Raw genomic sequence first — 22,193 nt, 5'->3', positions numbered from 1 at the left:
CTGTGGCTCCTACGCGACTAGCGGATCTAGGGCGGACGTTGGCTTGGCCCCTCTGTGCTCAGCTGGACTGCCGACAGAGAGCGACCTCGGGGTTAAGGGGTGGGGCTCAACGTCAGAAGCCAAGATGGCGGCTGTGGCCAGAGTGTCCTTGAGACCCCGGTTCGCGGCCACGGCCCTTGGCGGAGCCTGCCTGCAGGTGAGCCCCGGGGTCGCAAGGAGAGTCCAGGCACGGAGGTCACGGAGATGGCCTGGAGCCGAGGGCGCCGCGGAGGAGAGGGAGGGAGCGCAGGGCAAGGCCTCAGGGAGGGGGAGACCGCTCCCACCTGCGCGGTGCTCTTGGTGGTTCTGGAGCATCCCTGTCATCCCCCTGCTCCTTGTCGCAGCCTGGGAGGTGGTGAGGGCGAAGGCGATTTTTAGAAATAAGAAAAAAAGTTCAGAGAAGGACTGCAATTGGCCAAGGTCACATGGCAAGTGAGTGACAGGTGGAAGCAGAACTCGAATCCAAACATTTGGGCTCCAAGCCCTTTTTCTGCCACCAAACTGCCGCCTTTGCGGAGAGTGTGAAGAGGGACAGGAACCCGGACGCGCGATCACTCTTTCAGGGGATGCATGGTTCGGGGCTCAGTCTAGAGGGACTGGAACCCTGGAACTGGAAAGGAAAGGGCGAGTCCCCGAAGGGTCTGAACCCTTTCCTGCTAGGGGTGCTGGGGGAAGACTTGGTTCCTTAAAGCAGTGTCCTCCTTCCTCTCGGTGTCCCCGCCTGTAAACGGCCTATAACAGTAGCGACCTCAGAGTTTGGGCACGGATCACACGGGTACGGAGAGTGGCACTGCCCTGTTGTATTTTATTCCGTGTGCGGTGATGGGTTTCCCACGCCTCTTGTGTTGTCAGGAAACGACAGCCTTCTGATCTGCATTCTGAGTGGGAATGTTTAGAAGAGGACAGGGCATCGCCATTGCATGTGTAAGGGACTGAGAATTTACAAGCCATGTTCAAGTGTGTCCTCCTCGGGGCTCTTCAACCACCGCGGTAAGGTGGGCAAGCAGGAATTCATGCCTCTTTTTGAAAGATTTGAAAACCAAGGCTTCAGAAAGAAGTTTTTACTTGCTGAGAATGTCATGGCCAAGAGCTGGTAGATCTAGGATCGAAACCTCATTTTTTTTTTTAAAACATAGCATGTAAGAAACTCCTAGCACACATCTGGGCACATGGAAGGTGTACGGAAAGTATTTGTTCCTCTGCCTTTCTTGCAGTTACACGAGAATACCCTTCATTTTAAGGGCCTGCTCCAGCAGCATAACACAATGCACATGGCATGTCTTGTAATGCTGGCTCTGTGCTTGTAATGCTGTATGCGAACTTGGACAAGTTCGTTTTATAGTCTTTCTGAAAAGGGGAAGTAGGGAAAGAATTCTGCCTACCCGGGACTCAAGATGATGAGTTCTGAGCATTAAATTGGTGATTTTTTAAAAGATTTTATTTATTTTTACAAGGAGAAAGAGAGGGAGAGCAACATCAGTGTGTGGTTGCCTCTCGCACGCCCCCTACTGGGGACCTGGCCAGCAACCCAAGCATGTGCCCTGACTGGGAATAGAACCTGTGACCCTTTGGCTCACAGTCCAGCGCTCAATCCACTGAATCACACCAGCCAGGGCTAAATTGGTGATTGATCATGACCTTGTTTACCTGGTAGTTGTCAACCTTACAGTTATTGAGCAAGCCGTTAAGTTGTGAGAGCCCCACCAATGAGAATGAGTTCTAAAGCTCAGGCCCCTCTTCCAAGAGCAAATTGTGGAGGCTAGTTTGCGTAGGTCAGTGTTGTAATTCCAGGTGAGGCCATTGTAGGGCGTCTTGAGGGCAGAAAAATAGAAGAATCCCTCCCCCCACCCTCTTGTAGGAAGGTACCGTCTCATCCACAAGGACCACTGCAAAAGAATTCAGCCGGTCATGAGTTTGGTGTGTTACCTGTGGGTGACACTCAGGCTCCTAGGACTGTAGGACACAGTAGGGTTTCTCCCCTGAATTTCTCTTATGCATTAGTGTGCATCACCAAACTGCAGCTCTGCCTGTAAGTGATTAACTGGTGTCTGTGTTGCCTTATTTCTTCATCTAGACTATGAACTCCTTTAGGGCAAGTACCGCCCACTTTCAGTTGTGGGTCTCAGTGCTCCTAGCAGTGGCAGGGCTTAGGACACCCATCTGCCCATCAGAGTGATGTAAAAACTGGTGGCGTCGCCCATATGGAAAAGCAGAAACTATTTTCTGGGCTACACTAGAAGCTTGATCCCTCCGGTTAGTCTTATGAGGTAGGTTTTAATAATCCCTACCCTTTTACAAAAGGCTAGAGGTTTACAAAAGAGGAAATGGAATCAGAGAGGTTAACTCATTTGCCAAAGGACACACAGCTACTAAGTGGTAGGGCTTGGATTTGAACTTTGCCACACACACATTTCAGAAACAAGGCCGCAGCTTCTGTTTTACTCAGGTATATGCAGCCTTCCTTGCACTCCTCCTTCCCACACCTTTCTCTCCTGCCTCCGAATCTGGATCTGCTCTGTCTAGCCCCAGGCCTGCTCCCTAAGGAGTCTTTCCTGAAGGAGCTACAAGCAGCGTTCAGCATAAATCAGAACTCACCCTCCTCATCCTCCTCAGTTCAGTCCAGTTGTTGACTATCTTGCTTCCTTCCTTAAATTATAAACTATGAAGTTAATCTTTTCCAAGTTTTCCTAGAAACTTGGTACGCTCAGCCTCGAGTGCTCATTAGTTTTGTGGATTGAAGTAGAAATGCTTTCAAAGAATCCTCCTCTGTCATGGGTTTATAGTAAATTACAAGACAGGCAACAGGAGAAAAAAGCCTCAAGATTTTGCCCGCCTCCCTGCTTTTGCCCAGATGTTCTCCTTTTCCTTCTGGTACTGCGGGAGGATCGGCAGCACCCCTATAGCCGGCCCTTCTCTCATCTTCTGCGTGCTGTCACTTGTTCGGAGACTGCTGTCCAGCAGCTCTCCCCTCTCCTCTGCGTTACCAGTGTTTCCTTCTCAGGTCACAGCAGGAGCACGTGAGCATGCTTTAAAAAAAAAAAAAAAAAAAAGCCACCTCATTTCTGTACTTGTCTTTATAGAAAACTCATGAGATGTCTCAACTCACTGTCCAAAATTCATCTCCCGTTTTCCCTCGAACCTGTTCCAGCCAGGCTTTCACCCTCGCCCCCTCCCTGAAATTGCTCCTGTCCCGGTCACCAGGGACCTGGGCTCTGTAAATTCCATGGTCGCCTCTCAATTCTCGTAAGGCTTTTCGCTCTGAAGCATCTGTCACTGTTCACTCCTTCCTCGAAACCCCTCTTCCACCTGGCTCCCAGGACATCCCAGCCTCCAGGGATCCCTCCTCGTACATTGGCTGTTTTTTCCTTTTACTGATTTCTCCTCATCGCCCCGGAACCGTTCTCAGTCCTTTTCTTTATATGCACTCCCTTGGGCCTCAGATACCGTTTACCTGTGCGGGCTGGTGACTCTTCAGTTCACGTCCCCAGCCCAGACCTCACCCCAGGTCTGCAGATTCAGTCGTCCACCAGTTACGTTCTCAGAACCTCCGCATGGCTGTCTGACAGTACAGCGTAAACTGTATTTGCCCAAACCCGAAATCCTGACGCGCACGCCACCCACCACGCACGGCGACTCGCTCCTCCCGGCTCGGCTGACGGCAGCTCCATCCTCCGTGTGGTTTGGGCCAGAAGCTCTGGAGTCACCGTCCTTGCCCTTTGCTTCGTTCTCACGTCCAGTCTGTGAGCAAACCCTGTCAGTCCTGCTCAAAATGTATTAAAGAAACTCACCGCCTCTGACCATTTCCATGGCGACCACCCTGCTCCAAGCCATCATCATCTCTCGGATGATTATTGCAATTTCTTCTTAACCCGGTTTTTTCTTTCATCTCCGCACCTCTGCAGGTGACTCCTAAAACAGAAGCCAAAACGATTCTTTCAAAACCTGTCCGACTTTGTCACTCCTGCGCACAACCTCCCAGTGATTTCCCATCTTACTCAGGGTAAAAGCAAAACCCTTATGAGGCCCTGCCTGATCTGGCTCTCCCGTTGCCTTCCTGACTGCCCTCCCATCCCTGTCCCTCCCGCTCCACGCCCAACCACGCCGGCCGCCCTGTGTGGTCCTCCAGCAGCAAGGTCTTCGTGCTCCGTGCCCCTCTGCCTGCTTGGCTCTTCCCCTGAGCGCGTGCGTGTCTTGCTTACTCACCTCCTTCAGGTCTTGGCTCACCTGTCACCTTTTCAGTGAGGCCTTCCCTGGCCACCCCATTAAGTATTGTAGAGTTTAGCCAGGATCCCCATCCGCCTTCTTTTGTCTCCCTTCCAAAGCACACGTCACCGCTTGACAAACCAGACATTTTGCGCGCACCTCCCCCGCTCACTGGGGAAGCTCCACGAGGGTGGGAATGTATGTCTGTTTCATCCATGATCCCCAAGGCCTAGAATCGTCCCTGAAACATGGTAGCCACTCCATGGTTATTTATTGAACAAATGAGGGAAGGGGTGTTTATGGGACATCTACCACTCAGGTCTTGCTGGTGGTAGGGGTACAGTGACAACTTCTATTGTTTTGGGGTCTGTTTGGGAAAAGAAATTCCCTCTCTGTGTTGTTCTGCTTTGGATTGGCATTTGCACCACTGGTATCGCAGCTAACAGGTTGGGCTTTGGAGTCCAGTGACCTGTGTGTGAACCCTGGCTCTCTGCTGTGTGATCAGAAAATATTAAAAATGTCCTTGCAGAGAAGTTGTGCAGAGTAGAGATAATTTAGTGCAGCGTCTGACACCTGACAAGGGCTCAGTGAGTGACAGCCGCTATCACGTCTGCTGTGAGCACCTACGGAGCAGATTTTCAGATTTCTCTGTTTGGGGGATTTTCTACGAGTCACAGCTGCCGTGACTCTGCAGGTTGACTTTGGTGGGGCCTCACGGTGCACGGAGCTGCGTCACCTGGAGACCCACAGCCACCTCCAGTCGTCTTGTTTTCCGTGTCTTCTCTCCTTACTCCCTTTAACTCCTCCAGGTGTTGTGTAAAATATATTTTTTACTCAAAATGAACTTAAATTAATTGTTCTGAAGAATAGTGATACTTTGGGTATGCCAACATTTACGTTGGGGTTGATTGCCCGTGATACTCTGCTGTGATGCGTCCGTGCATTGGCTCTGCCTCGAGTCCTTCGTAAGGCTGTTTGATGGTTTCTGCATAAACGTATCGCTGTTCGGGACGGTCTGCGTGTTCTAGTCAAGATCCGCTTGCCTTTGCAGAGTGGGTGTGCAGCGGGTATTTCAGTATTAGAGAGTGCGTGAGAGTGAGGGTGCCTGGCAGGGGACCGTGGTCCTCTTGGACAGGCTTTGTGAGCGGGAACCGGAGCCCCATCGAGCCAGAGAGACGCCTGTCTCCCACCGATGGTACTGTTGAATCAGGCTTTGAGCTGACAACCCCAAAATCCCAGGGTAGAAATTTGAAGGCGTTGTACGCATAGTTTTTAAAAGGCAACGTTTTGTCGCTCTCCCCCTACCTGCTCCCTCAGCACAGTGACCCCCCACTCTGGAAGGAGTATAGCAGTTTCTTTAAAAAAACTAAACATGCAGCCCTCATATGGCCCAGCGGTCACACTCCTGGGCATTTGTTCCAGGGAAATGGAGACCTGAATTCACACAGAAACCCATCCACAAGTGTTTGTTACAGCTCGGAAACAGCCGAGATGTCCTTCAGCGGAGGAATGGCTAAACCATGGCACGTCTTAACGTGGAACACTGCTCAGTAGCGAAAAGAAACAGCTACTGAGGCTCACGACCGCATGGCTGAATCTGCAGAGAATTATGCTGAATGGGGAAAAAAGCCAGTCCCGAAAGGTTACATACTAGGTGATTGCATTTCTCTGACATTCTTGAAATGACAAAGTTGTGGGAGTGGAAACAGATTCTGATTGCTGGGGAGGCGTGAGGGCCGGAGGTGTGGCTGCAAAAGAGCAGCACGAGGGATCTCCGTGGTGACGGAAATGTTCCTCGCCTTGACTATTTCAGTGTTAATGTTCTGGCTGTGACATCGGCTGTAGGTTTGTACAGTGGTACTACTGAGGGAAGTTGAGTAAAGAGTATGGGGGATCTCAGTGTTATTTCTTTTTCTTTTTTTAATTTTTTAGAGAGGGGAAGGGAGGGAGAAAGAAAGGGAGAGAAACATCACTGTGTGGTTGCCTCTCGCACACCTGGGGTCCCGGCCCACAACCCAGGCATGTGCCCCAACTGGGAATCAAAATGGTGACCCTTTGGTTCACAAGCCAGCATGCAATCCACTGAGCCACACTGGCCAGGGCATTTTTTATCTTTTACACTGTATTTTTATTGTACCATTTCAGTGTTTGGGCACACAAATACCACTGTTACAACTGCCTGCGGCAGTCAGCGCAGGAGCGTGTCGTGCCGGCTTGTGGCCTGGGAGCAGCGGCTGCACCTCATGGCCAGGTGTGCAGGGGCCGTGCCCCCAGGTGTGTGCGAGGGCCTCTGGGGTGTTCGCACAGGGACGCGGTGGCCTAACCATGCATCTCCCAGAGCGTAGCCCGTCACTATACAACACGTGACTGTCTGAAATGAATTATTCCTCATTAAACCTCACCAAAACCGAAAGATTGGGGGGCACTGAGCAAGCAAAAGTCTGCTGGAGCTATCTGGGGGAGCCTTTTCTTTTCACTTTCTCTTAAATGCCACAAGGTGGCATTGGCCTAATGTTCCTGTCGGTTTACAAAATGGAGTCCCTCCTGGAAAATGTTCATTTGTAAAACTGACTTTCCTTGTACTAATGATCTTAGCCAGCCTGGTGATAAGGTAAAATACAGCTTCATCTTCGCCTTCTCTCTCATTTTCTTCAAACATTTTCTTGCATGCTGAGGGCTGATATTTGTATTTTTAGCTTCACTTATTTTGGGGCACTTTTGGCCAGCAAGTAACACACACCATTACCTTCTTTTTTTTTTTTAACAGATTTTTAAAAAGATTTTATTTATTTATTTTTAGAGAAGGGAAGGAAGAGAAAAAGAGGAAGACAAACATCAAGGTGTGATTGCCTCTAGTGCGCCCCCTGCTGGGGACCTGGCCCACAACCCAGGCATGTGCCCTGACTGGGAATTGAACAGGCTGGCACTCAATCCACTGAGCCACAGCAGCCAGGGCTTCTTTCTTGTAATAGCAGTTAACCTTCAGAGTCCTTACTTTCTGTAACAGTTTATAAGGGAATTAGCTAGCCTGGAATGTAGTCTGAATTTTCCATTGTAAACGCTGGGGTTTGGCGTGTACGTGCTGTGTGGGCTGACAGGACCCTCCCCTCCCGCCGCCACAGCAGAAGCTTCGAGGACCTGGTGTGGCCTCGGCCAAATGGAAAAAGGCTGCGAGGGCTATGGGATCGGGGCGGCGTGGCTCTTGACTCGGGGTGTTTCTGTTTTACTTTTAGTGGCTTGGTAGAGGTTGCACTGTTCAGCCTTTTAAAGTACATTTAAAATAAACCACATTTTTACGCTAGTATAACGCTCCATTTTTGCTCTTTTCTTCCATCTTTCCTAACCGTGGATTGCGTTGCTCTAAGCAAAAGCCTGGACCAGGCACACTGGGGGATCTAAAATATAACCTGCTCCGTGTTCTGAAGGCGCCTTTCATGTGTCAGCCCGACTGGGCCGTGGGGCGCCCAGAGAGGTGGTCAGGTTATTCTGCGTGTTTCCGTGAGGGTGGTGGTGGCTGAGCTTAACATTCACATCGAAAAACTGAGGGATGCTGAGTGCCTGCCCTTACCCGGCCAGGGCAAGGGCTGACGGGAACAGAGTCCCTCTTACCCCTTCACATGCGAGGGGGCTCCTCCTGCCCACGGCTGTCAAACCGTGGCGTCCGGCCTGCTCCTGCCTTCGGACTCACACCGGAGGTGCCGTCCGCCCTCCTGATTCCCAGGCCTCCAGGCTCGGACCGGGTCTGCCCCGTTGGCTCCCCTGGGCTCCCAGCTTTCCGACCACAGGTCTTGGGGTGTGTTGTCCTTCATAATGACATGAGCCAGCTCCTCGCTGCAAACCTACTTATTTTTAATCTACGTATGTGTACGTGCATTCGTATGTCCATGTGTATACGTATGCACGGTTGGTTCTGTTTCTCTGGAGAACACCGAGACGCATGCCCTCAAGGAAGTTAGAGTGTACAGAGAAGACAGCACCCAGAAGGGGCCTGGGCATATTCCCAGCTGACCGGGGCAGCACAGTGTCGAGGAGCACGCGTTTTGGCGTCAGGCAGACCTGGATTCCAGCCCTGTGTCCGCTCATCAGCTCCGTAACCGTCGGCCCATAACCTCGCCTCTGAGCCTCATTTCTCTCATCTTTAAAATGCAGATTCAGCCCTGGCTGTGTGGTGCAGTTGCTTGAAGCATTGTCTCATACACCAAAGGGTCGCAGGTTCGACTTCCAGTCAGGGCACGGACCTGGGTTGCGGGATCCATCCTTTGTGGGGGCGCCTGAGAGAGTTAACCGATTGATGTTCTATGTCGAAGTTTCTCTCTCCCCCCACTTCCTGTTTCTCAAATCAATAAACATATCCTCAGGTGAGGATAAAAAACAGTATTAAAATGCAGATTCAGTGGAGTACTTCATATAAAACATTTAGTATAGTACCTGGCAATAATAAATAGTGGCTTTAAAAATTAGTGTGAATTAGCACATCTGGCATATGGTAGATGCCTGATATTTTGTTGGACATTCAATGGCTGCCTTTTCCAAGAAGACTGTGTCAGCAGTGTGTGGGATTGCATCCAGTGTTGCCGTTTACGGTGCGGCTAATTAGGAGGATTTGTCTTGCATTTTTAATATTTCTTTCCTTCTTGTGAACTTCGTCAACATTAGGCCTGCCGAGGGGCCCAGACAGCCGCAGCCACAGCTCCCCGCATCAAGAAGTTCGCCATCTACCGATGGGACCCGGACAAGACTGGAGATAAGCCTCGTATGCAGACTTACGAGATCGATTTGAACAAGTGAGTGTCTCTGCAGGCTGGGCATTCGATGAATGGAGGTGAGCTCTTCTGATTCAGGGACGTGCTTTCTGCATCCTGGAAAGTTTAAAACTAAGATCATCAGTGGCTCTGGAATGTGTCCTGTTTTTGAAACAGGAATGAGGTGGGTGCCCGATTCAAAACCTAGGTATCGGTTTTCTGTCGTAACAAGTTACCACAAAGTTAGTAGCTTGAAACAACCTAGATACCTTACAGTTCACAGGTTAGAAGTCCAGTCGAGGGCTTATCAGACCACAGTTGAGGTGTCGGTGGCTGTGTTCCTTTCCCGAGACAGGGACCATCCATTTTCTGTTCTTCGTGCTGTTCCTCGTGGCTCTGAGACCCAGGTCCCTAATTCCCATGTCAGCTGGGAGCCGAGGGCCGTTCCAGCTTTCAGAGGCCGCCTCCGGACTCCTGGTGCCCCTCTTCACAGCCAGGCAGTGGGCTGGGTCCTCCACACCACGTCTCTTTGACGTACTCTTTTTCCGTCATTTCCGCTTTTAAGGATCTCTATTGGTAGCCAAAGGAAATAAGGCCTATATGGTCATCTTTTGTTATAAAGAACATTTTATTTTTTTCTCAGATACTGGAGTAGCTCCAGAAAAATAACAACAGGTCAAATGGGTGTCTTTCGTTAGTCACGACAAGCCCCTTTCCAGCCCCGGGGTGAGGGCTGGTTGCTAGGGGAACCAACCATGTCATTAGGGGGGTGGCACTGTCAGCCCCACCCCGACCTGGGAGGGAAGAGGGGCTAGAGGTGGAGTCAGTCACCAGTGTCCAGTGATGTAATCAATCGTGACTGTGGAATGACATCTCCATAAAAACCCCCGAAGTGTGGGATTCCTCAGAGCTTGGGTTGGTCAACTCATGGGGGGCTGGAAGCGCGGCTCCCCTTCCCACCCACCTTGTCCTGTGCAGCCCTTTCATTGGCTCTTGCAGAGTGGTATCCGTTCATAATAAGCCGGCGGTCTAGTAAGTAAAGCGCTGTTTCTGAATTGTGTGAACTGCTGTAGCAAATTGTCAAGCCCAAGGACAGGGTCATGAGAATCTCCACTTTATAGCCATTCGCTCAGAAGCACAGGTGACAGCCTGGCCGTGCCATGGGCATCTGAGGGGGAGGGCTGGGGAGGGAGGGCAGTCTCGTGGGATAGTCCTCAGCCTCTGGGGTCTGATGCTTGTCTCCAGGTCGATGGTGTCAGAACTGAGTGACATGTGGGACACCCAGCTGGTGTTGTGGAATTGCTTAGTATGGGGAAAAGACCCACATGTTTGGTGACCAGAATTGAAGTATTCAGAGCAAGTAGTAGAGAGAAGGAAACTGAAGAGTTTTCCCTTTGTAAGGTGATAAGCTCAGTCTTTTTTTTTTAATCCTCACCCAAGGATATATTTATTGATTGGAGAGAGAGAGGCATCAATGTGAGAGAGAAACATCAATCTGTTGTTGCCTCCCGTACATGCCCTGACTTGGAATCGAACCTGCATTTTGGTGTAAGGGACAGCATTCCTACCAACTGAGCCACCCAGCCAGGACAATAAGCTCAGATCTTTAAAAAAAACCAAAACTTCTCAGGACCTCAGTAAACAGAGTCAAAGAACATTTGCAGACTGAGTCCATCGGAATGAGTCTGTTAGAGGAGCCCTCGAGGAGGGACCCTCTAGAGGACAGGCATCCTCAGCTGTTTCGTTCTCTGGTGTGTCTGCAGCACCTAGAAGGGAACTTGGCCAGAGAAGACTTGCACTGAGTAACTGGCGAGTGAAGAAAAAGTAATGAATTCATGACAAATACTCAACCTTAGTTAGTTAGTGAGTATTTAGAGATTACCAAACACTGATGATGATAACACCTCCATTCTCAGAACAGCAGAGGTTTTTAAAGGTTACGGTTTCCATTGTTGGCAGAGGCACAGTGAAAAGGTGTGACATGTTGCTGATAGGAATACAGACAGTGCAAGTGTGTTAACTAACCTTATTGTGCTCATCATTTCACAACTTACACATGTCAAATTATCATGTCATATACCTCAAGCTTACACAGTGTTATTTGTCAATTTTGTCCCTGTAAAGCCAGGGGAAAAGAAGTACAGACGATGCTCATGGATATTTGGGGAGGGGGCATATTGTTTTAAATCTCATGCATAGAAAAATACCGAGAGAGATTGAGTGGCAACCAGGAAATAAGTTTTGTTGAGCACTTCTGGGTGCTCAACATAAAAATTATGTGTTTTTAGTTCATCTTCATTGTAATCCTGTGATACAGTATTAACTCCGTTTGACAGATTTAAAAAACTGAGGCTCAGAGACAGGAAGCCACTTGCACAGAATCACGTCTCTTTGTGCGGACAGTCACGGTTGAACTAAGTGCATGCGGCGACAGTCCTCTCCTGTTCGTTTCCCCATGTATGCACTCACCGCAGCAGTCCTGGGGGCTGTAGGTGCTGCTCTCTGTGCTTGTAGATGGGAAGCTGGTTGAGGGATTTGCCTGTAACCCAGGAAGCGCCCCAGCAAGGTTCAGACCAGGCTGTCAGATGCCAGGCCTGCATCTGGGCTCCCGGCCAGGGCTGCTGCCCTTCACCTTGTCGCTGCCCCCACGTGCATGGGGCACTCGGTGCCTTGGATTAAGGGACCATGGGTGACTTATTTTGTGTTATTCTCTGTACTGTGTTTCTATTACAATTATACATTATTATTATTATTATTATTATTATTAATGAGCCATTGAAAGCCACTTATTGTCTGGATTCTAAAAAATTTTAAATTTGAAATAAACTCTTTGGGAAAGCTTTGCAGGGAGCTTTAGAAGGAGAAGACAGGAACTGCCACTCTATGGAGGTCGTTTCCTAACCGAAATACTTTTTTCTGTAGCTTTCTGTTTCCTGGAAGTGTACATTCAGTGTGATCACCAAAATAGAACTCTGCAGTACTCGGTGTATAAGAATGTGCAAAAATAAAACTCTGGGGAAAGTGTGAACGTGACGTGGGAAAGTGTGAAGGCCCGATGGCTAATAAAAGCAGCTAATACAGGCAGATGTCTCATCGTATTATGGTAAAAGTGTGGAGAGATTGAACTTCACATAAATACATCTGGGTCTTCTGTTGTTTTGGTTTTGGTCAGATGTGGTCCTATGGTGCTGGATGCTTTAATCAAGATTAAGAATGAAATTGACTCCACCTTGACCTTCCGAAGATCGTGCAGAGAAGGTGAGCACTTCCTTCCCCGTTCAGTCCTGCACACCTGGCTCGGGCCCCCGAGAGGCCTGGGCCGGCCAGGGCTCTGCAGGTGACCTTGCCGTGCGGTGCACTTCCTTTTTTGGGTAAATGTCAGAAATTTTAGCTGCGGGACAACTTCTGGTTTCCTTTGGGAGCTTTCTGTCGCATGGTTGCCGCACCTGGCAGTCCCCGAGAGCTGCTGCACCCTGTGAGGACTTGCCCAGGTACGCCAGCTGGCCACCTCTGCTGTGCAGCGCTCACTTGTCAGGGGCAGTGCAGAGTGCCTAGCTAGTGCTTCTGCACACTCAACATTCGTCCAACAGGGAAGGCGCGTGTGGCCGCCTCCGGCTCCCAGCGTTACCTGTGCAAAGAGCAGGTGCTCGGTAGGAATGTTCTGGAAGGGAGCAGCGTGTCCATAGTATGCTGCTCATGCCACGCGAGCTGATTTCAGGCAGTGTGCTTACCAACACATTTTACTTTAATAGCTCTGTCTTTATTCACATATTAGAAAAATGTGATTACTGTTGAGAGTAGCAGTGATATGAATGGTTTTTCAACGTGAATTTAAGTAAAAATGATTTGATTTAAATAAAACTCCTAAATAATCATTCAAGGGGCACTCAGATGTGCCTGAAACCATGCAGGGCTCTCTGAAGGCCATCTGGCCGCGGTGGCCGTAGGGCACAGTCCGCGGGCCCGGCTCCCCTCAGAGACAGACGGGGGCCCTGCGTATTTACCCCCGTGTGCAGACGGACTGAGGCCCGGGGAGGCTAAGGGACTTCCAAAGGGGCCCCTAGGCGGTGAGTCGGGAGCCGAGAGCCAGCCCGAGCTGCCAGACGCCAGAACCGCACTCAGGCGGTCCGATCCGGCCGGGCGTGGAAACCTGGGACAAAACCAAAGCAGCGTAGCTCGGGCCGGGACCAAGGGCTGGGTTTGAACTTTCGTCCTAAGATAACCTTTCAAAAAGGAGAAGTCGCTATGGGTATTGGCCCACCGCTTTTTAAGTTTTTTCTGCTGTGCATTTCAAGCGTTTGAAGTCCTATTTCTAAGACATCTGTTTTGATTCAGCTAATCTTACAGGATTGGATTTAATGTAGCTAATGCTGACAGTTACTACGATAGTTTGTCTGAGCCCTGCTGTTCAGGGAACGTTCTGCTGTGATTAAACACCAACCTTCCCCACATAAATCCTGACAACACAGGAAATATGGATGCTTTCAGTAACCTTTCCCCATAAGACGCTTTCGGAGCCAAGAACATAAGGTGTGGCCCATCTGGACTGAAATAAATGAGGCAGAATGATACTGACTACCACTCTTTTTTATTCCCTTATTGCTAATTAAGAGAATTCCTAAGGAAGACTTTTTACAAGAAGATTCATTGGATTTATTTTTTAAATTATATACCATTTCTTACAAAAACACACTGTTCCAGTTGATTGCCAAGCATACATGAATACAGTGGCGATATATATTCAGTCTCTTGAGGAGTGTTTGCCTACGACCTGAAGAGGAGAAGAGTTCTGATGTTCTCTTACGCTCCTAGCGGGTCCGGGAGAGGGAGGGGATTCTCACGGAGCGGCGACCCAGCGCACGTCTCACCAGCAGTCACATTTCTCCGGCCTGGTGGTGGAAATGCGGCTTCGGAGAAGTGGCACTCCGGGTTTACCCTGCACAGTCATTTTTAAGCTCTGAAATACCCAGGACATGTCCATGCACAGGAAATGAGTCCCGGCTAAGGAAGTTCTCATTTCGGGGCCCCTCCCTCAGTCACCAGCTCATTGTCGCTGGGCTTGCTTTGCTGTGGCCTCGCGTCAGTTCGTCATTCTCCGTGGAAAGTCGTGGCTCAGGCAGCCTCTGGGTTTCCCGCCCCAGGGCCGCCGCCACGCTGCTCGCTGTGTGGAGACGCCGAAGCAAGGGCTGCCTCTGGGTGATCTGTGCCCAGGCCTCAGCCTGAAGATGGCCGAGACGGCGCCGATTTGTTTTGGGGTGTTGTACGTCTTAGAGTTTGAGTGCAGGTGGCAGTGGCTTCCGAGGTCAGAGATGGGGCCTCTGGCCAGAGGCAGTGGCTTTTTTAGAGAACGGAGGCTGATGTTTCTCTCAAAATACGTGAAGCATGGAGCTGGGACTGGTGTCGGGAGCTCCGTGACACCAGCCGGACCCCAGGCTCCTCTGTCCTTCTCCGGTGCCATCCAGCCTCAAGGCTGCCTCGCGGTCACAGAATGGGTGTTGGGACTACAGCCGTAAGATCTGCATTCTAGGCAAGAAGGAGGAGGGGAAGAAAGAAAGGCAACAGGCCCCTCCGCCACTGGTGTGCTGCCGGCCAGCGTGGCTCCGGAGGGCAGAGCAGCTGCGGCAGCCCGCGGGGCCGAGTGCACGGCCGGGCGAGGGGCTCTGCGTCCGGGTGAGGACACGCACGATGGTTTTGTCCCCCAGGTATCTGCGGCTCCTGTGCGATGAACATTAATGGGGGCAACACTCTAGCCTGCACCCGAAGGATCGACACCGACCTCAACAAAGTCTCCAAAATCTACCCTCTGCCACATATGTATGTGATAAAGGATCTTGTTCCTGTGAGTTTCTGCACCCTCCCTCCCTCCCTCCCTCCCTCCCTCCCTCCCTCTCTCCCTCCCTCCCCGCTCCCCAATCCCTGCTCCCTGCTCCCCAATTCCCGTTCCCCGCCATATTGTTTGCAGAGGGAAGGGGAGGTATGTTCAGGTTATGCTATTAGTTCTTTTTTTTTTCCAATTAGAGAGAGGGGAAGGAAGGGATAAAGAGAGGGAGAGAAACATCAGTGTGTGAGAGAAACATCCATCAGTTGCCCCTTGTACACCCCCACCTGGGGACCTGGCCCACAACCCAGGCACGTGCCCTGACTGGGAATCAAACCGGGGACCTTTCGGTTCATGGGCTGGCACTCAATCCACTGAGCCACACCGGCCAGGGCACCGTTAGTTCTTAGGGCAGGCTTTTTTTCTGTCTGAATTTAATTAAGCAATTTGAATATTGGAAGATGAACACGCCTGGAAGATCTTCCAGCAGCTCGTTTGGTGAAGATCGGGGATAATGGACCAGAATTGGTATAGTCCCAGAAATGGAGAATTCGGCTAGAACTACACAGAAGTCACGTGGAAGAGACCAGCTGGGGAAGCGACAGTTGTTACACATTTCACTTTCTTTTCTGCCTCCCTGTACTTGACCAGAAGGTTTCCCAAGGGGGTGAGGCAGAGATTTCCTAACCACACTTAGCATTGCAACCATGTCTCCTTTTTGAACCTGTTTTTGTACCCCTGCCAAGGGAAGAGAGTCTGACCTCTCTCCATTGTAGAGCAGAAAACTAGGCTGGGAAATGGGGTAAAGGAGAAGGCTAAGGTGAGGGTGGCATCTGACCCATCTGCCCTTCCCCTCCCTCTTCCCCTCAGGACCTGAGCAACTTCTACGCCCAGTACAAGTCCATCGAGCCCTACCTGAAGAAGAAGGACGAGTCCCAGGGAGGCAAGCAGCAGTACCTGCAGTCCATAGAGGATCGGGAGAAACTGGTCATTACCCCTTCATTGTCTTGGTTGGAGGGGTTTCGTTGCACAGATGTTTCCCGGGAAGAGTGTCCTGCAGGGGTGGGGTGGGCAGCAGCCTGAGGTAATGCAGACCATTCCGTGTGACTTGGGAAGGAACTTCAGAAGCATCCGTCCAGGGCCGGACCCCCGTCCTCTCCGGGCCGGTGGGTAGTGTGGGTGCATGCCGGGCCGTGAGTGGACCAGGGAGCGGGGTGCCTGGGGCCTGAGGAGCAAGTTGTTACCATGTCGCCATGTGGTCTTTGCCTAAAGAAACCACGGGAATGGCCCGCTGACGGTGGAGTCGGCGTGGCACCGTAACACCAGGGCCAAATAAAACACGCTGCTGCTGTCTGCAGCCTGCCACCCCCGTCGTATAGGTGGAGATGAAATAGTCAATGGGTGAACTGGGGCTGGGACCTGGGTGTTGGTTCCCAGCACCAGCGTCTGGTGGTGGGTGCATTGCCTTCTCACTCTCTCGGAGTCGCCTTCTTGTGCAGAGGCTCAGGAGGCCTTGAACGTGAGGGGTTACTATCAAGTTCTCAGCCTCCTTGTCTTGCACCACTTTCGCCTCCTCTCGGAAGGTCTGACTGCATGCTCACCCCCCCCCCCCCCCGAACACTTAGAGTCCTTGTGAGAAAAAGAGGTGGGAGGGGGACTGAATGGAGACGGGTCCCAACAGTGTGTCTGTGTGGGGCCAGGGACACGTGCCGTGCGGCGGTCACCACCTCGTGTGCTCCCCGGTGTGGCCCTGGTCCTGGGAGAGCCCCTCACGCCCCATCTGTCAGCGGACGGAGCACAGCGCAGGCCCTCTGCCATGTCTTACCCTTCCTGGACCCCAAGACCCTGCCGCATGTTGTTTTAATGATAAACACTAGTCGTGTGAATGGAGAAGCGAATTCTGCCTTCTAGGTCTTCGAGAATATTTAGCCCCTCTCCTGTTCCCCATAAAACATTTAAAACGAGAGTCCTACTACGGCTGCCCAGCTCTGACATGGAGCCGCCGAGGGTCAGGACAGTGACGTGAGTCAGAGCAGCTGAGTCTTCTTCCTTCCCGGAGCCTCCCGTTCTCAGCACATAGCTCCGCCCCCCATTTCTAGCCCCCAGGGAGTCTGACGCGTCAGCGCCCCAGCCGCAGCTGGCCGCTCTGGCCCACCCAGTCACCTCTCACGCCCTGAGGGCGTGTGGCCGCCAGGCAGCCCCTCGACGTGGCGTCATCAGGGAACGAAGTGTTCCCCTGAACCAGGGTTCCAGATAATCAAAATTCGCTTGTTTACTTAGATTTTTCCCGTCCTTAAATCCATATGCTGAAGTGCCTTATTTCATGCCTTCAAAGGCCATCGCGCTCATTGTAGATAACCCGGAAAACCCGGAGAACTGGTTTTTAAGTCGTCTGTGGTTCCACCACCCGGAGATGACTCCTGCTGACCACCACCTTTGTTCTTTTTTACGTTACGGCACATTTTGTGTGGCTGGCGTCAAAATGTGACTATGCTTTTGTGTCAGCTTCCCCCCTCTTGCTCCTGTGCGCGTCCTCCCGTGTTCTTAAAAGCTCTTCGTGAGCATGAGCTCACGCTTCACTTTCCGTGGCTTCGGGTGCGTGCGTCACGTACTCCTCAGCCACCCCCTGTCGGGGAACAGTGAGAGTGTTTCCTCTTTGTCCCCTGCTACAAGTAAGGCTGGATAAACATCTTTATCTTTCCAGTTCTGTCCAAGAAATCTAACTTCTTGCTAGATTTTCTTCTGCAAGCAGACTAAAGGCTATGACTATAAGCAAGGCTCTTAACCCTGCTACCTTATGCCTTCCAGACCCGTGGGGCCAGCTTTCACTCTGACAGCTGCCGGAACAGAATGTAGACTTTATCAAGGTTTCAGGGTTACAATCAGGACATCAGCTCTTTGTCATCCGTCACTCCAGATGTCAGTGCACCCTTTGGTTCTCCTGCCTTTAATCAGTTTCTGTCCCTAAAATTGGGGAAGTCCAGTGCAGTGGAACTGGTTGGGCAGATAAAGTCAGCGCGGCAGGTGGTAAGGATCTGGGACTCCGAGTCAGGCTGCCTGGGCCCCACCCCAGCCCGGCCACACAGCGGTGTGACCGCGGGCAAATGGCCCGACCTCTCTGGGCCTTGGTGCCTTCCTGTAAAGGGGGACTCTGCTGGGATTATTGTGATAATCAGAGGACACAAAGGTGGCAAGGCGCACAGTGCTTGGTGCAGTTGGCCATTATTTAGGGTGAGGGTGGGTCCCACCGACAACCTGCCGTCTCCTCCGCTGAGCCGGGGCGGCGGCCGGTGTGCCCTGCCAGGCCCCTCGGCGCCCGGGGCCTTCCCCTCTCTCCAAGACTGTGTTCTAGGTGACACGCTTTGTTTTTTTTTCTCTTGTTTATGTTCATTTTTTTTTCTTTAGAGGAGAGAGGGATTATTGATTAAAAGACAAGTACATGGTCCGTGGACTTAAAAACTGGGTTCTGATCCAGCAAATGTTTACGTCCCAATTCCAAGACCTTTTTCATGACTCTAGTCAGTCTCTGCAAACCGCTCTGAGGACTTGGCCAAAGAAACTCTCACGCCAGTGGGCACTCGGTTCATGCTCTGAGCCCGAACATCACGTTCGTCAGCTGAGGAGGCGCAGGCTCTCCAGTCCCGGGTCCCTGACTGCCTTCCTCTCGCCACACAGGACGGGCTGTACGAGTGCATCCTCTGTGCCTGCTGCAGCACCAGCTGCCCCAGCTACTGGTGGAATGCGGACAAATACTTGGGGCCTGCGGTCCTGATGCAGGTACGGTGCTCCGTAATTGCTTTAAGTAAAGTCAAAACTCCAAGCTTCCAGAAATCCAAGCACATATCTCCCATCTCGTTCGAAGTTAGGCATTTGGAGGGGCGATGGCTTCCTTCATTTGCATGTGTTGCAAACAAGATCATAGATTGCATTGTCTTCCCTTGGCTTTCAGTAAGCCTAGGGCTTTACCTGCAAAACGCCTTTGTTTCAGTGTGGGGTGGCCCCCCAGGGTGGTCGCATGCTGCCTGCCACACCATGGCTTGCCCATATTTAAAATGTGTTTCCTGTGCCGCTGGCTCTTACCTAGCCACTCGCCCGCTTTCCCCAGACCGCATCTGCCGTGGCTCCCCACCTCCCGCCCGTGGGGAGTTTTGACATGCAAGCAGGGGAGAGAGAAGTGGCGTTGAGGGGCCACTGCCCAGCTGTCATGTTGGAGATTGTTTCCAGGCTGACGGAAGCCCGGGCCGCTGGGTTTAGGGCTTGCTTAGAAAGGAAAGGAGTATCGCTTTTCGTTGCCTTTCACTATATGAATAGTTCCCTGCGAAGAAAGTCACTGTCTCTGTTCCCAGATAGCTTATACCTTAGATTTGTGGTCAGTGCTTTCCACAGACTCTTAAGCAACTCAGAAAACAGCCTCTTGTGTCTCGTTTTCCCACAAAAAGAGAAGTTGCATGGTTGCATGTCCCTTTCGCAGTATAGAGTCCCAGCCGCGGTGGAGATTGATAATGAGGCACGGTCACAGTCGGCCCTTGCGCCAGGGGCCCGAGTTGTGGGGAGATGGGGCAGCCCTCCCAGGGCCACTGCCAGAGCTCCATGGGCCGCTGGTCTCAGGCCCCCGGGATGGATGTGCTAATTAAAAGAATCAGTCAGTGGAGGTCCGTGAAGTCATCAGTTTACTCAGAGACAGTGAGTAGGTGCAGTAAAGACGGGTGAAGGGTCATGTGACACAGCCCCTGCCTTCCCTAATTCATAATCTTGACAGGAAGCTAATGAGCAACTTAATAACTAGAGGACGATGCCTGAATCCGTATAATTAAGCACCAGGGTACCAGGTGCACGGTGGTTCAGAGGTTCGTGGGATCATTAATCAGGAAGAGTTTGACAGAGCTGGGAGCCTCTCCTTGAAATACGGCAGGAATTAAAGAGAGGAGAGACAGGGCGCCAGGGCGAGAGGACCCCCTTTCCTCACGCTCCTGGAGCGCTGAGCTGAACCAGAGGGCTGCCCTGGCCCTTGGAGCTGCCGGCCCAGCTCATCAGTCCCTGGTTCCCAGGCCTACCGCTGGATGATCGACTCCAGAGACGACTTCACGGAGGAGCGCCTGGCCAAGCTGCAGGACCCCTTCTCCCTGTACCGCTGCCACACCATCATGAACTGCACGAGGACCTGCCCCAAGGTACGTGGAGCTCGCGCCCTCGGCGCTGCCCAGGAACCGCAGTGCCCGGGGTGGCCTGCGCGTGAAGAGGCGGTTGGCAGAGAGCGAACTCGGTCAGTCGAGCAGGAGAGGGAACAGAGCTTGTTCCGCACAACCTTTGAGAGCTTACGCAGGCGGATTCCTGGTGGTAAGTCAGAGACTGCGGCCGTGGGTGGAACCTTGAGAGGTGCCTCACTAGCGTCGGCGCCGGCTGTCGTTACAGAAGGGATGTTCTCTCCTGGACAACTCCGAGCACTCAGAGAGCGGGGCTCTGCCCTGGGCTCGTTGTCCTGCTGCAGTGAGCACGCCGGCAGGAATAAAACGAGACTGGCCCCTTGCCGGAGAGAGAACCATCATGAGTGCCTGAAAGCAGAGACGGAAGGGAGCTCTTAGCACAGGCCGCTGAGTTTTAAAGGGCCTGCTTTGCATCCACTTGGCTTTGACACTGTGCCAGCTTGAGGGGGAGGCCCGCCCAAGGTCATGGACTTTTTACATTCAGTTTCACTGTCACTGGGTATTAATTTGCCTCTCTTTTTCAAGGGGCTGAATCCAGGGAAAGCTATTGCTGAAATCAAGAAAATGATGGCAACCTACAAGGAAAAGAAAGCTTCAGCTTAACTGTTCTGATGCTGAGCATGACTTGTATCCAGCTCAGCTGAACAGAATTTATATCTGATTTGAGTTCCTTCAAGGTCTTGATTTTCCATGACTACAGCATGTATAATAAAAATTTAAAAAATAATAAATGTTATTTTACTTTATTAACAAAAAAGCAAGCCTGCTCCTTTTACTTGCTGCAGGGGAACGTGAAGGTACAGAAGGAGGAGTCCTTCTCCTTGAGGAGGGTCCAGGGCTCCAGCACTGAGCCGCTGGGGATAGGGTGGGCTGGGGTGGGGCCCAAGGGCCTAAGGGCCCAAGGGCCCAGGGACCTAAGCACGGAGCCCACGTCAGGCAGGGCCTGGGGCTCACTCCTAGCTCTGCTATTTCCCCGCTGGGCAACTGTGGGCAAGTTCCTTCTCTTTGCTACTTCCGCCACCCGTCTGTACAACAGGAGTCAAAACTGCTGTTTTGACTGATCACTCCCCCGCCCCCCAGCACTTATCCTGAGTGCTCAGCATTCCAATGACCGTCAGTATTAGAACTGTTTAAAACCAAATCTTGGTACATCTTTTATCTCCTGGAGGCAAGGTTCGAGCTTCCTCCAGCCTGGAGCACTGACCCAGACCAGCTGTGAGCTCGAGTTAGTCCCACAAGTGACCTCAAGGGACCTTGTACCACAAGTGTGAGTCCCCGCCATTGCTGCCTTGGCTCCGACACAGAATACAAAGGCTGTAACACTCACTGAAACCACAAACTGCAAAAGTAGGGCAAGTAAACAGTGGGAGCCCCCGGAGTCCTGCGCCCCCCGTTGGCGGTTTATAATTTCCTTCCAGACCTTCTGTGTTACAAACGTGCGGCAGACATAAAACGTTTTCTCTGCAACAATAGAGCATGATACAGTCTGCTGGTAGCTTTCACTTTTTCCATTTTTTTATTGTAAAACCAAAAATGTATGATGTTAGGCATTGTAAGTGTGCGGCTCAGTGCTATCGAGTATACTTACGCTATTGCACAACATTCTGTCCCTGTTCAACCCTGACTCACCAACCCCCGCCCCGGCCCCTGGCGGCCACCGGTCAATAGTGTTTTCTGTTTCTGTGGCTGATTACCACATGAGGGGAACCACACAGTATCTATCTTTTTGTGACATTTTCAGTTAGCACGAAGTTCTCACGACTCATCCGTGTTGTAGCATGTGTCAGAATTCCCTCTGTGGACGGAAAGGGGTTCTACGGAAAGTCACCTCCCAGGGCGATCTGATCATTGATTGCTACGCGGGCAGGTCACGCCCTGTAACTTCCCCTGCCTTCAGCCAGCCCTGACCATCCTTCCTCTGCACCCAGGTTAACTCGCCTTTGCAGTGCCCCCTTTCAGACCCCTCCCTGCTGAAGCACGACCCCGCTGCAGAGCACGTGCTCCAAACTATCCTGTAACTGGCCCACTGACTCTGCCACTTCTGAGTAATCTTCCTTACCTTCCTCCTTAATGTGTCAAAGACACTGCAGACTCTTCACTCTCCAAAGCATTTATCTCAGTCTGTTGAGATCTTGCTTCCAGGGGTAACTTCTGTTTGAGTCAGATTTTTATAAAAATCCTCTACAG

At 51.5% G+C, this 22,193-nt stretch overlaps 1 protein-coding gene across 3 annotated transcripts; it reads left to right on the top strand.

Moving 5' to 3' along the window:
• Positions 1-9: 9 nt before the first annotated feature.
• SDHB (succinate dehydrogenase complex iron sulfur subunit B) lies at positions 10-20,763 on the top strand. 3 transcript variants are annotated; one of them, XM_045859545.1, is made up of 9 exons: positions 66-196; positions 892-963; positions 8,899-9,026; positions 12,157-12,242; positions 14,687-14,823; positions 15,673-15,789; positions 18,478-18,579; positions 19,851-19,973; positions 20,532-20,763. In XM_045859545.1, the coding sequence occupies exons 2-9, from the start codon at positions 928-930 to the stop codon at positions 20,607-20,609; spliced, it is 807 nt and encodes a 268-aa protein (XP_045715501.1). In that variant the 5' UTR covers positions 66-196; positions 892-927; the 3' UTR covers positions 20,610-20,763. The 3 variants fall into 3 exon arrangements, with proteins under 3 accessions (XP_045715500.1, XP_045715501.1, XP_045715499.1); XM_045859544.1 differs by lacking the exon at positions 892-963 and having other exon boundaries at positions 10-196; XM_045859543.1 differs by lacking the exon at positions 66-196 and having other exon boundaries at positions 908-1,034.
• The last annotated feature ends 1,430 nt before the right edge of the window (positions 20,764-22,193 follow it).

This window comes from Phyllostomus hastatus, unplaced genomic scaffold (assembly GCF_019186645.2).
Source record: "Phyllostomus hastatus isolate PE091 unplaced genomic scaffold, TTU_PhHast_1.1 phas_scaffold_182, whole genome shotgun sequence".
NCBI lineage: Eukaryota > Metazoa > Chordata > Mammalia > Chiroptera > Phyllostomidae > Phyllostomus > Phyllostomus hastatus.
This window is presented reverse-complemented; position numbering and strand designations above follow the sequence as displayed.